At 32.4% G+C, this 14907-nt stretch overlaps 1 protein-coding gene across 1 annotated transcript; it reads left to right on the top strand.

The window, feature by feature from the left end:
* The first annotated feature begins 4373 nt into the window (after positions 1-4373).
* On the top strand, positions 4374-5477 carry LOC105954537 (F-box protein CPR1-like). The gene has a single exon (XM_012978207.2). The coding sequence runs from the start codon at positions 4374-4376 to the stop codon at positions 5475-5477; it is 1104 nt and encodes a 367-aa protein (XP_012833661.2).
* Positions 5478-14907: the final 9430 nt, after the last annotated feature.

Raw genomic sequence — 14907 nt, 5'->3', positions numbered from 1 at the left:
ATGAAAATAACTCGATAGCTTTATTATCACTTAAAGGAAAAACATCTCTTGTTTGTTTGGCACGAAGACAAATTTCACAATGCTTAAATATTCCACTATTGGTGTCAAAAGTAAAATTGGGAGAAGACCCGACTAGACGAAATGAGGGATGCCCGAGACGTTTATGCCAAAGCTCCTCGTTATCTTTGCAGCCAATCTTGTGAGCCCGTACCTTTGTCACACCACGCAATACGTAGATCCCGTCACGATAGTCACCCACTCCAATCACCGTCCTCATAGTGCAATCCTGTATTACACACAATTTTTTAGTAAGAGTGATTACAGAATTTGTCTCATTTAGAATCTGTCCAACAGATAGCAAATTGCAGTTTAAGTTAGGAACAAATAACACATTATTCAATTTAATTTGTTCTCCAATAACCGCTGTCCCTTCTTTTGTTGCCACTATTTCTGCGCCATTGGGAAGTCCAACAGGACAGTTATGGACATCATGTGACTTAGTGAGAAGATCATCACAGCCGGTCATATGATGTGATGCGCCGGAATCGATAATCCATTGATCGCAAATCTTACCGGTTTGTTTGTCTGTGAACGTCAATTTCTGGTCATTGAGTAAATTCCTCAAAGTGGCCCATTGTTCACTTGTCAAGATAGACAAGTCGGCTTTATCTGCATCAGTCAATGAAGAATAGAACCTTTGGCGAGTGTCGTTTGCGCTGCATGTGCACGAGCAATCCCACGACCGCGGCCTCCCCCTCTGACCGAGCCTTTACTGCCTCCACGCCCCAACCCTTTCGGACGATCTGCCCACCAGTCCGGATACCCGACGACTTGGAAGCAACGAGTTTCTTCATGTCCCGCTCGACCACAGTGGTTGCACAGTTCTGATTTGTCTCGCGTAACATTTGGGCCAGCCCGAACTTTGCTTTGGGCGAGGTAGGCGACTACATCACTCCTATCATCTTTATTTCGAGCAACTGTACGGTGTTGCTCTTCGGTCATAATCATTGCATAAACCCGATTCAAGTTTGGCAGTGGATCTAAATTCAAGATAGTAGAACGCAATGTTCCAAACATGGAATCCTCAAGTCCCATCAAAAATTGATGGACTTGTTCGTCATCTCGTCGTGCCCGCAATTGCTGTGTTATCTGACATTTGCAGCCACCACAATTACACGTCAAAATAGGTTCGTAGTCATTGATCTCATCCCACAACATCTTCATTTTTCCGAAATATTCAGCAACTGAGTGTCCTCTCTGTTTGCAGTTTCCCAACTCAGTCTTCAAGTGATTGATTTTCGGTCCATTTGCGACCGCAAATCTCAACTGCAAGTCTTCCCAAAGTTCTTGAGCGGTTTTCCGATAAGTAATTGTTGATCGAAGCGTTGGTTCAATGGTATTAAAGAACCAAGCAATAAGCATGGAATTAATCATCCACCAATCGTCAAGTTTAGGGTCTTTCTCAGTAGGTTGAATAACGGTCCCATCGACAAAACCTAATTTCTTCTTTGCCCGCAACGCAACTCTCATGGCTTTTGCCCACTCCTCATAATTCGAACCCTTCAACTGAACATGAGTTATGAGGCTTCCAGGGTGATCTGCCGAGGTCAAGGTGTACGGTGTGATACCGCCTTCAACTTTATTCTTTGTATCGCCCATGGCAGCGAATTAAAAAGAGAAAATAATTGCCTCAATAGTATGGCTCTGATGCCATGATAAAGTCTCGAGAAAAGCTTATGTATTTCTCTGTACCTGTGTGTTCTTAACTTCACGTTACATCATGTATTTATATGCGGCTGAGAGAAATAAACCCTAGTTCTACAGCTTTGCCGTAAGAAAGGAAATAACCAAAGATAAGTTAAAGAAAATATATATCGTGATTTGGGTAAATCTGACCAAATCTGCCAATATAAATAGGCCTAACCAGATCAAACTTAAGATAACTTATTCAAAAGCGGTTACCGAGTTTTCTTAAACAGTTGTTCAACATACTCAAGCACTCGCTCATCCCATTTTCCAGCAGAATATTCCATTAAATATGCTAACATGTATTGATAAAATATATATATATCCATGTATTATATAAAATATATATATGAAATCAACAAAACGAGCAACAATATCATAACAAATCCGCTTCAAATTTTTTTAACAACGAATTCTACTATTCATTGTATAAGTTTGAAGTACTTACATCTCTGCATCTAACAATTCAAGGGTTGAAGGAGAGAGAGAGAGAGAGAGAGAGAGAGAGAGAGAGAGAGAGAGAGAGAGAGAGAGAGAGAGAGAGAGAGAGAGAGAGAGAGAGAGAGAGAGAGACTCACATTTGAGTTCATCGGCGATGGCAGAGATGTAATTTAGAAAAGTCGACTGGGCATTAGAGCAATCGAGATCCTTGGCACGGAATGCGGCGGCATAGGGAAATCCGAGACGCCGGAGAGCAGAGAGCTTGAGAGTTTCCGGCAGTATGACGTCGTACAGGGAGAGCGATGCTCTGGTTTCAATAAGCTCCAGCACTTCGGATGCGGTGATCACAGTAGCAAGTGGCCGAGAAGAAATACGCAATACATTTTACGTAAATTAAGTGAAAGAAACATACAAATATTAAGCTTGGCCACAGATTGATTAAATGGTAATTATGATAAATTCTCATCTCGAAAAGCACAATTAGTCATTATGGTAAAATTCCAACCATGTCCGTTTCATTTAGGGTAAAATCCAATGTCGGAATGGAATCCGAGGAATTGGCATAATGAGATTGCAATTTTCAAGTATTATCTTGTTTTTGCAACCAAACAAGGCCTCAACACATGACTGTGAAGAAAATAAGGTAATTACACTTTTTGGATGTAATTTGTTTTTATAGGAAACACGAGCAATGAAGGCTCACATCGTTGATCGAAGTGCATGCAGAAACTGGGGCTCGTGTTCAATCAGAAAACTGGAGAGAACTCGAGAAATCGAGAATAATACCTGTAATTCACCTGGTCTTATATATTTCCTTTTCAACTCGTATATGCATCTCATTATCTTGCATTAGGCGACACTATTTATGGATGAAAAAATAATGCATTCTATATTTTCAGATGTTTTTCGCTCTCTAAATTTATTTCTGAGTTTTGTTTCATTTCAATAACTCTTGTATGCTTTGAACTAAGAAAAATTGAATTATGACTAACAGATGGGTGAGAATTGTGACAACAACACACATTCTAAAGAGCAGATTGAAGCACATATTCATAATAGGCAAGAAGCTGCTCCGAGATGGGAGTGTGCGTTGGTTTATGCATATTCGAACCAGGTAGCAATATAGCAATCACGATTTCCTTTTTAGCTACCTTATATTTTAACCTTAAAACTATTAATACCAAATATTTGCATTGTCTAGGATAATACCACGAAGAAAAGTCAATTATACTAAAAGTATTTAAACTGGAAACGGGAAAGCTAAATGATCTTTACTATAGAGAAAATCGTATGATTATATATCGAACAAGAAAAGTAGGGTTAGCAATCGTGTTTTCATAAATTAAGATATTCTAAATTTAAGTTAAACAATTAATGTACTACTAAAGTACATTCATCTCGACCTAATAATTCACGTAGCCCTTTTGATAAGTTTTAATCGAATACGGAAACAATTTAATAACTAAACCATGTATGTATGAGATCGGTTGTATTTACTGAATAATTCCTACCCATATGTTTCTATATGTTCACACGTGTTTCCTTCGAGTATTTACCGTAAAATAGATGAATTTAACCTAGATTTTGCATTAGAGAATCTATTATCTGAATCCATTCTTCATCACTTGACGATAATTCCTACATCGTAAACTATCTTTATTTTAATTTTTTTTTCAAATTTAGTATGTATCAAATGGAATAACTGTATATGGTAATTATAAACCTTAAAATCATTCAAATTTATGTTAAAAACATCAAATTTGAATTTTTTTTGGTATCGGTTCGTGTAATAAATTAGTTGTATCCAACTTCATACATTGCCAGATAGGATTTTATTACAAATGGCAGAAACCTCTTAAATGCAGTTATAAACTTGCTAATCGTGTCCAGATTCATTATAACTCCGAATGGAAAAAGAATTATGGCGTAATCCAATTAGTTGTTACCTTACAATTTGCAGCCAACATTACATTTTTTTTCGAGCATTTCAAATATCGTTACATTCCTAGTTGAGTGCATTTTACGATATTCAGAATCGTTGTTCAATCAAACCCTAGTGCTATATATATCTCGTTTTTGTGCAAATTGAACAACAGTCATAGCCATTCCATAAACAAATAGAACAGTGTTAAATCGATTTTTGTTCGTTCTTTCTTTCTCCGTTTTTGTAATTCTTTCGCGCCAAAATGGAATCAATTGATCTCCCATTTCATATCATGATAGTTATCCTGTCGATGCTTCCGGTCGAAGCCCTAGCCAAGTTCCAGTGCGTCTGCAAAGCGTGGAAGAACATAATCCGCGACCCAAAGTTCGTAAAAGAGCATTCTAAAATCCAGGCTGCTAAAGGGAAAGACTATCTTCTTTATGTGCCGTTGGACCGTACCATCGAGCATGCTTTCACATTACTTTGTGATGAAACGTTCGATCAGGCCCTAGAATTCGAAATTCCTTCCGAGTTTCGTGATATGAGCTTCATTATAATCGGTTCTTGTAACGGTGTGTTCTGCTTCACTGATGCGAATAGCTTCGGTAGCACTGTATATTTGTGTAACCCCTCGATTAGAAAATACAGGACCGTAATTAACCCAATGTTTGATGGTGTTGAATTATCGTCCCGAGGTGATGTTGATTTTGCTTTAGGGTTTGGGTATTACGAACAGACAAACGATTACTTGATTATTAGGATTGTTATCCTAAGTGACGAGGAAGGTGAGGCAACTAATAAAATCGAGGTTTATTCAATGGTCGCAAATTCTTGGAAGAATATAGAAGTGGATCACTTTCCATGGGAAATGATCGAATTAAAATCGGAAGCTGTGATGCGTGATTCGGTTCATTGGAAGACGGATCACAAAGATGGGGACGAGGGTATTCCAGTAATTTTGGCGTACCATATGGGAGAAGAGGTGTTCCGACAGGTAGGATTGCCTAATTATAAAGCCGATGGGGAAGACTTGGTCGAACACATTGGAGTGTATAAAGGGAATCTTGCTATGTTTGTATTTCATCAGTCGGATCACTTTTCTTGGCACAAAAACTGCCACTTGTGGGTAATGAACGAGTACGGAGTGGTGAGTTCTTGGACGAAACTATACACAGTGGTAATAGATGCTGAAGTCGTTACTCCGATTATGTTTACTAACAACGGCGAGATTATATTTGAAGACGGTGAGTGTGATTTGACCGTATGCCACTTCGAAAGTAACGCGATTTCGTACCTTGGAGTTGAAGATCAAGGTTACCTTAATTTCGTGACGTACAACGGTAGCCTTGTTATGTTGGAGGACTAAAAAAATGGCATTTGATCAGTTTTTTAAACGAGGAAGAAAGTCTATTCGTAATCCTCTCAAAGACTTTTTTTTTCTCTTTTCGCGTGCTTAGTTTTGAATTATCGTTCTTTGTATTTTGTTCGTTTATTTAATTTTGAATTACCATGATTTTGTATGGTAAGTTGGACCTTGGATAGTTGGTTATTAATTGATTGTTCGCCATCAATGTTTTTGAAAGTTGTTTCCCGCGATATGATGAACGATATCGTTAGATTGCAATGAAAGCATATACTCATTATATATGGGATGTTTTGTTTGTAACTAGTAGAGGTAATGCAAGGATGCTAAATGCGATAAAACCTTCTCGAAATATAAAGATTCTAATTTAATGCTCGATTTACCGATCACTTATGAGACTCTATGCATCCCAAAAAGAAAGGATAAATAGAACTTAATTCCTCATAATTATCTTCCATTCTTTTATTGAGTGAATGTGACAACCTTGTTTTTGTGGCCTGAATATTTGAAAAAAAAATATGAAAAGGAAGTAAGATTATACTTTTTAAATTTTGTTAAACCTTAACAAAACCTTTATCCAGTGTGGTTCTAATTAAACCGAGATTTTGTTTTGATAAAATAGAATTCGACACGAGCATTTGTTCAGTTTTTCTTTCAAAATTGTTCTAAAAACATGTTCAATGTAAATAAGATACTGAATTGTAGCCCGGATGGGTGTAACTATAGTGCAACTGGTTTCGGGGTAGTAAGTTGGTACAAGGTCCTAGGATCAACTCCTGGAAGCCGCAGTGTGGGAATTTCAACTCCAATGAGGATTGGTTCCTTATGGACACCAAGTCCGAGTCCGCTACCCTAACGGGTCGTTGAGTTACCATGATTTACATTATTCATCAAATACTTGTCGGGCCAATGGATGGAGACTCTGGGGGTGAGAGATTTCGAGTTACCATGATTTACATTATTCATCAAATACTTGTCGGACCAATGGATGGAGACTCTGGGGTGAGAGATTTCACCTTTTGGTACAAGATACTGAATTGTAAATCTTTATGTTGATTCAAATCCATTTTCAAGTTCTGATTATATTCTGGAATTCTTCGGATCAGTAATAAGTGTATTCTTGTCGAAACAAATTAGAAATTTTCAAAAATGTTAATTTCCGGCTCTACTTCTTAGGTTTCTATCTTTGTTTGAAGCATCACTTATTTGTAATATTTTTAAAATCAAACAGGACATAGCTCTTTGGTGAGTGTTTGCCCGAGAAAGATAATCCAACCTCAGAAAAAGCCAAATAAAATTTGAAGTTTTGTAGGAACTAGAAAGCACCACGTGTGTTACACGTGATTATGTATGATTTTACTTAATAGTTAATATATAACTTAAGATTAATTAATAAAATTATTCTAAAATTGAAATCAATAAGAATATAAAACGATAAGAAAATAACTAAAATAAATTATTATATATTAATTCATGTATGGAAAATGCTCACATTAAAATTTCTTTTATGTTGTTGTGATAGTTGATAATTGTCGTTATCTTGAATTTCTTTTATGTTGTTGTGATAGTTATAATTTTCATTATTTTGAATTTCTCTGCATAAATATTGTTTGAAACAATTAAATCTTTTTTCGTGTTATTCATATGTTATTATCGCTCTGGTCAAATTTACTAACAAGTTCCTTAAAGAAAGTGTAAATTTACTATACCAGGGCCCGATATTTGGTGTATTAACAGCTAGGCTGCCTCTTATTTGAAAAATTATGCATATATCACTTGAATTTGGTTAGTAGCTAAGACTTAACTCATTTTTTATTATTTATTTTTTTAAATTATATTTTTATCCCTGACCAAATGTTGAGTAAACTATATTGACCTCCTTCGGTCTAATTATACGTATACAACCTTATATTTACTTTCTTTCTTTGACCTAAAATTTAAAATAGTTTTGATCATCCACATCTAATACTTAACTTTGTCTTTATTTTCATAAACCGTTTTTCAATTAATTGCCTCTTTTTTTTTTTAATTTATCAATTTTTGTCCATGATCACCCTTAATTAGTTAATTGAAAAATAACTAATGACAAGGGTATTTTTGTGTTTAGTATAATCTATGCATATTTAATGAGTTTCTGAATATGGAACGAGGGAGTATATAATAAGAGTAATTATTATATCTAATACATTATCAATATATATATATATATATATATATATATATATATATATATATATATATATATATATATATTACATCTAAAATATTAAAAATACATTAAACGTGGAGCCCTCAATTTAAAAATAGAAAATCATTCTTACCTGATTACTTATTTATATGAATACTTGAGATACCAGAAAAAAAGAAAATTTAACATATATAATTTGCAGTATATTAACAGGTCCTTGAAATGAAAATTATATTAATAAAAAGTAAGTACCATACATTATCATTTATTAACTTATTATGTTTCTATGTTTTTTTTTGTTTTTTTTTTGTTCCCACATGACTATTATTAAAACCTGTTATCACTTATACTAATAAACTGCATAAATAACGATAGTAAATAAAATTTAATAATTTATTTAACCTCGATATTTTAAAATCAATCTTAGTCATTCACAATTATCTCATCTTATTTCTAGACAAATTTCTTGTATATTGATTATCAGTAATTTATTTTATTTTATTTTTTTATATCTAAATAATCCTTAATTAACTTGATATTACATGTTTATAATATGTCAAACTCTATTATGAGTTTTATGAGATACATTTTATTTAATAATTTAAGAAAATAAACTTCGACTTTCGAAATAAATTATAATAAATGAAAATAGTATCATACTTTTATATAACATAATATAAATATTATTACTGGTATTAGTAAGTAATAATTAGTTTGAGTTCACATTATTAATTAGTGGAATTTACGTTATAAAAATTATACCAACTAATATAAAATTTGAAACTACTTTAGGTATCTAATGCTTAACTTAAAATGAAATTATTTATTTTAAAATAAATTATATATATATATATATATATATATATATATATATATATATATATATATATATATATATATATATATATATATATATATATATATATATATATATATATATATATACCATTGGAAAGCTCTTCAAATGTAGTTTTATACAAATTAAATTACATTAAAATTTTCAATATGTAGAAAAAATTACAATAAGAAGAAAATAAACTCTCACCTTAGTATAAATATAGAACATGAAAATATGTTTGATATTTAAACGACGTTATTAAGCTATGTTAATTTATTATTTTCATTTTTGTTATTACGCAGTTGACCCTAGCTAATTCATGGTGTAACTTTGTTATAAGAGACATAACAAGAAGCACGGAAATGTTAAGAAACAAAAAACATTCATGCTTTTAAGTTGACATATATATAGTGTTGGGATTTTTTAATAAAAATAACATTTTATTAAATATTTTATTTGACCAATTTATGAGGTCATTTAGAACAATATTTTGAAACCTCCATAGACTTTATTTTGTCTCATAAAACCTCAATATTTTCCTTTAATTATATATTAAATAGAGGTTTTATGGTGGTCATGTTTTATACTATAAAAAGGGGACTTTGTGGTTTTGCAAGAGATGGGTGAAGAGAAAAAGAAACACTTTTCATCTATACTATATACATATATTTTGAGCTCTTGTTGTGTGTCGGGTGTAAGCTTCTACTTCACTCGAACGTGCAATTTCGGTGAAGTTACAGCGGAGAGATAGGCTGGGCTGTTGTATCCCATAGACGACACGATCGGAACCTTTTTGCACCTCATTAGAGAAGGGGTCGTGAAATTCGTCTTAAGAGAGCGACCTAGTCCGCGCCTCACCTTGCCTATCTCCATATTATTGTGTATATTATTGCAACTAATCATCAACTATAGAAAGAGAGAGCAAATAGAGTACGAGCTTCAATCCACAAGTTTCGTGATCGTTCGTCAAAGTGCAGTCGTGGTTCCAACATATAGATTGTTGGACTTCAAACCATCTTCCATCTATTTTTGGTGGTGTTAATATAATTAAGATGATTATTGTAGAATTATATTTAGATTAGAAGTTCTAGTTAGATTGTATCTAGACTTATATCACGGAATAATATACAAATCAAATTAATCCTGATACTTTTTCAAGTATTCTAATAGTTGTCACTCCATCCCAGTGATTAGTTAACTTCAACATTAGTTGACATTTGACATTACATTTTTTTTTCCTTTATTTTTTTTTCTTTTATTTTTTTCTCCGGTGGTGGGTTGTTGGAGCTCTGATTAGCTGACTCAACATTAGTTAACTTTTACACTGGTAGACATTTTTTTTTTTTTTATCGGCGGCGGATCGTTAGATCTCCGATTAATTAGTTCACTTAGTATTACTTAACTTAAACATTAAAATTAAAAGTGTCGGGGGCCAGCTAATGCTTCAGCTAATCGAGCCCTAAATACCCATCGCCGGAAAAAAAAAGATGGTCGGATGTTAGCTAATGCAAAGTGAACTAACGCATAGTCAGCTAATCAGAGCTTCAACGTTCCATTACCGAAAAAATAAGTTAAAAGAAAAAAAGTTGGACGTCTGCTAATATTGAAGTTAGCTAATATGTAATTTGGTAATGCAAATCAACTTATCAGAGTTTTGACAACCCGCCACTGCAAAAAAAACAAAAGAAAAACATAATAATATTTCAACTAATGTTGAAGTTAACTAATTCTGAGTCAGCTAACCAGTGCTCCGACGAACATCAGTTGGAAGACAAAAAGATGTCAACTAATGTTAAAGTTAACTAATGTTGAAGTTAACTAAGGTTGAATTAGCTTACCGGAGCTCCAACAGCCCACCACAGGAAACAAATTAAAAGAAAAAAAAAAAAGATAAAGGAAAAAAAATGGAATGTCAAATGTCAATTTATGTTGAAGTTAACTAATGTTGAGTCAGCTAACCAGAGTTCCGACGACCTGCCGTCGGGAAAAAAAAAAAGACAAAGAAATCAAATGTCGAACTAATTTTGAAATTTACTAATGTCGAGTCAAGCTACCAGAGCTCCGACGACCAACCGCCGGAAAAACAAAATTAAAAAAAAAAGATAAATAAAAATAAATGTCAACTAATTGAAGTTAACTAATGCCGAGTCAGCTAACCGAAGCTCTGAAGACCCGCCGCCGGAAACAAAAAATAAAGGAAAAAAAATGGCAAATTCCACTTTTCCCCATGTACTTTGGTTCGGTATCACTTTACCCTCTTCTACTCACGATTGCATTGATTTGCCTTCCTGCACTTGAAAAACTATCTCAATGTGGCTCTCGCTGTTAGTTGTTAGATATTTGACCTTAAACCAATTTGGTCTAAGCTTTGAAATTACAAAAAAGCCACATTGAGATAATTTAAAACTAAACATAGCATGATCTAGCATAAATTAATTCCAAATTTAAAAGACAAAGCGCTGAACAAAAGTAATGCACAAATCGTGATTCCTAGCAATAATTCGCTTCAAAGTTCCGTTGCATCGAAAGCTAACCAAACATCTAGTCATCATCACAACAAAACAAGCAATCTCATCATCAAACATTGGTCATATCTCATCATTACAACTCAGCGATGCATTTGACTCCAGCAATATTTTTTTAAAGCAATAATAACAACTAAAATAAAATAAAACCTAATGCATGCCAATTAAACGCAAATAAATGACAAATAAAATAAATATTTTCCACCCCCAAACTTAATATTTTCGTTGACCTCAACAAAATTAGAGAAAAGTTTAAGGATAGAAAATACCTGACTAGCTTCTGTTATGCATTCTTACTTTCTTTTTGGGCATTAGCTTCGAGCTAAGCATTATTCCTATCCTTTCGGAATTAGCTTGTGTTACGCATTCTTAATTTGGTTTTGGCATTAGCTTCGAGCTAAGCATTCTTACTTTCCTTTTAATATTAGCTTCGAGCTAAGCATTATTCATCTTCTTATGGAATTAGCTTGTGCTAAGCATTCTTACTTTCCTTTTAGCATTAGCTTCGAGCTAAGCATTATTCCACTTCTTATGGAATTAGCTTTTTTTATTATTTAGTTTTATATTTATTTATTTTATATATTTTATTTTTTGTTTAATTATTTGTTTTATTTGTTTTATTTTTATTTTTATTTTTATTTTTTATTTTTTATTTTTTTTCTTATGGGATTAGCTTGTGCTAAGCATTCTTATTTCCTTTTGGCATTAGCTTCGAGCTAAGCAATGTCCCGCTCCTTATGGAATTAGGTTGTACTACGCATTCTTACTTTCCTTTTGGCATTAGCTTCGAGCTAAGCATTCTTCATCTTCTTATGGAATTAGCTTTTTTTTATTATTTATTTTATATATTTTAGTTTTTTTTTTTTTTTCCTAATGGAATTAGCTTGTGGTAAGCAGTCTTATTTGCTTTTAGCATTAGCTTTGAGCTAAGCATTGTTCCTCTCCTTATGGAATTATCTTGTGCTAAGCATTCATACTTTCCTTTTAGCATTAGCTTCGAGCTAAGCATTATTCCTCTTTCTATGGAATTAGCTTTGTTATTACTTATTTTATATTTATTTATTTTATATATTTGTATTTTTAGTGTTTTTATTTGTTTTATTTTTTTTTATTTTTTTTTCTTATGAAATTAGTTTGTGCTAAGCATTCTTCCTCTCCATATAGAATTAGCTTCGCATTAGCATTGAGCTAAGCATTATTCCTCTTCTTATGGAATTAGCTTTTTTTATTATTAATTTTATATTTATTTATTTTATATATTTTCAGTTTTAGTTTTTTTATTTATGTTATTGGTTTGCTAATTTTATTTTATTCTCTTTTGTAATTAGCTTGTGCTAAGCATTCTTCCTCTCCTTATGGAATTTGTTTGTGCAGTGCATTCTTATTTTCCTTTTGGCATTAGCTTCGAGCTAAGCATTGTTCCTCTCCTTATGCAATTAGCGTGTGCTAAGCATTATTACTTTCATTTTATCATTAGTTTCGAGCTAAGCATTATACATTTTTCTTATGGATTTAGCTTTTTTATTTATATATTTATATATTTATATTGTTTATATATTTATTTTATTTATTTATTTATTAATTTTTTTTATTTTCATTCTAATTTTAATTTTAATTTTTATTTTAATTTCTTATGGAATGAGATTGTGCTAAGCATTCTTACTTTCCGTATGACATTAGCTTCGAGTTAAGCATTCTTACATTCATTTTGCCATTAGCTTCGAGCTAAGCATTATTAGTTTCCTATTGGCATTAGCTTTGAGCTAAGGATTGTTCCTCTGCTTATGGAATTAGCTTGTGCTAAGCATTCTTACTTTCCTTTTGGCAGTAGCTTCGAGCTAAGCATTCTTACTTTCCTTTTCGCATTAGCTTTGAGCTAAGCATTGTTCATCTCCTTTTGGAATTAGCATGTGCTAACCATTCCTACTTTTGTTTTGGCATTAGCTTCCAGCTAAGCATTATACCCTTCCTTATGGAATTAGACTTTTATTTTATTATTTATTATATATTTATTTATTTTATATATTTTTTATTTATTTTTTTCTATTTTTATTTTTATTTTTATTTTATTTTCTCATGGAATTAGATTGTGCTAAGCATTCTTACTTCCGTTTTGCATTAGCTTTGAGCTAAGCATTCTTACTTTCTATTCGCCATTAGCTTCGAGCTAAGCATTATTACTTTCCTATTGGCATTAGCTTTGAGCTAAGCATTGTTCCCCTCCTAATGGAATTAGCTTGTGCTAAGCATTCTTATTTTCCTTTTTCATTAGCTTTGAGCTAACCATTCATACTTTCCTTTTAGCATTAGCTTCGAGCTAAGCATTTCCTCTCCTAATGGAATTAGCTTGTACTAAGCATTCTAACTTTTCTTTTGACATTACCTTCGAGCTAAGCATTATTTGTGTCCTTATGCAATTTCCTTGTGCTAAGCATTCTTATTTTCCGTTTGGCATTAGCTTCGAGCTAAGCATTATTCCTCTCCTTATGGAATTAGCTTGTGCTATGGATTCTTACTTTCTTTTTTGCATTAGTTTTGAGCTAAGCATTATTCCTCTCCTTATGCAATTAGCTTTTGCTTAGAATTCTTACTTTCCTTTTGGCATTAACTTCCAGCTAAGCATTATTCCTCGCCTTATGAACTTCTATTGTTCTAAGCATTCCTACTTTCGTTTATGCATGAGCTTGGAGCTAAGCATTATACATTTTCTTATGGAATTAGTTTTTTTTTTTTTTATTTATATATTTATTTATTTATTTTCAAATTTATTGTATTTTTTTAATTTAAATTTTTATGTTAACTTTTATTTCTATTTTAGTTTTAATTTTAACTTTTAATTTTTTTTTTTTCTTGTGGAACGAAAATGTGCTAAGCATTCTTACTTTCCGTTAGGCATTAGCTTCGACCTAAACATTCTTAATTTTCTTTTGCATTAGCTTCGATCTAAACATTCTTACTTTGCTTTTGTTATGAACTTCAAGCTAAGCATTCCTACTTTCGTTTTGGCATGAGCTTCGAGTTAAGATTTATACATTTTCTTATGGAATTAGCTTTTTCTTTTATTATTTATTTATATTTTTATTTATTTTATATATTTATATATTTATTTATTTTATTTTATTTTTATTTTTATTTTTATTTTTATTTTCATTTTTCTTTTATTTTCTTATGGAATTTGATTGTGCTAAGTATTCTTACTTTCCGTTTGGCATTAGCTTGGCTAAGCATTCTCACTTTCCTTTTGCCATTAGCTTCGAGCTAAGCATTATTACTTTCCTATTGGTATTTGTTGAGTATAGATTTTACGCTCAATACGTTTACTTTGCGTGTATTTTTTGTTTAGATTTAATTAAATTTGTGCTTTAATTGATTAATTTTGTGTCTTATAGGTGAAAAACGAGAATTAGGTGTCCATGAAGGAAAAAAGATCAAAAAGAAAGGAAAAAATTGCAAATAAGGAAATAAATCAAATTCGAAGAAGGAATCTCGCTACAGCTTTGGCATTGTCCACCATTTCGAGCATATCTCTCTCATACGAACTCAAAATCAGCTGATTTTGGCGGCATTGGAAAACTAATTTCAAGGGCTACAATTCTTATTCACGCAACATTCCAAAATTCGGACTCCAACATGGCCAATCGAAGAACAAATCCTGATGGGGGAAAGTGGCGAAAATTGATTCCTATTAGGTTATGATTAATTTAACATCTCAGGTTAATAATCCGAGTTAATAACTTGCATAATTGAAGGAATTGGGGAATTAATAATCACATAGGGGGGAGAATAAAATCCTAGGCTTGTTTTCTCTGATTAATCTTCGAGTTAATTGCTTTCGTTGTTTTTATTGTTTTAATTTGCTTTAGTTAATTTAGTTTATTATTC

This window comes from Erythranthe guttata, chromosome 14, assembly GCF_056151865.1.
Source record: "Erythranthe guttata isolate IM_541 chromosome 14, IM_541, whole genome shotgun sequence".
NCBI lineage: Eukaryota > Viridiplantae > Streptophyta > Magnoliopsida > Lamiales > Phrymaceae > Erythranthe > Erythranthe guttata.
Note: the sequence above shows the minus strand (reverse complement) of the source record. Positions and strands in the feature narration are given on the sequence as shown.

Coding starts and splice junctions, on each gene's coding strand:
- LOC105954537 (XM_012978207.2), top strand. CDS start 4,374: ATGGAATCAATTGATCTCCCATTTCATATCATGATAGTTATCCTGTCG.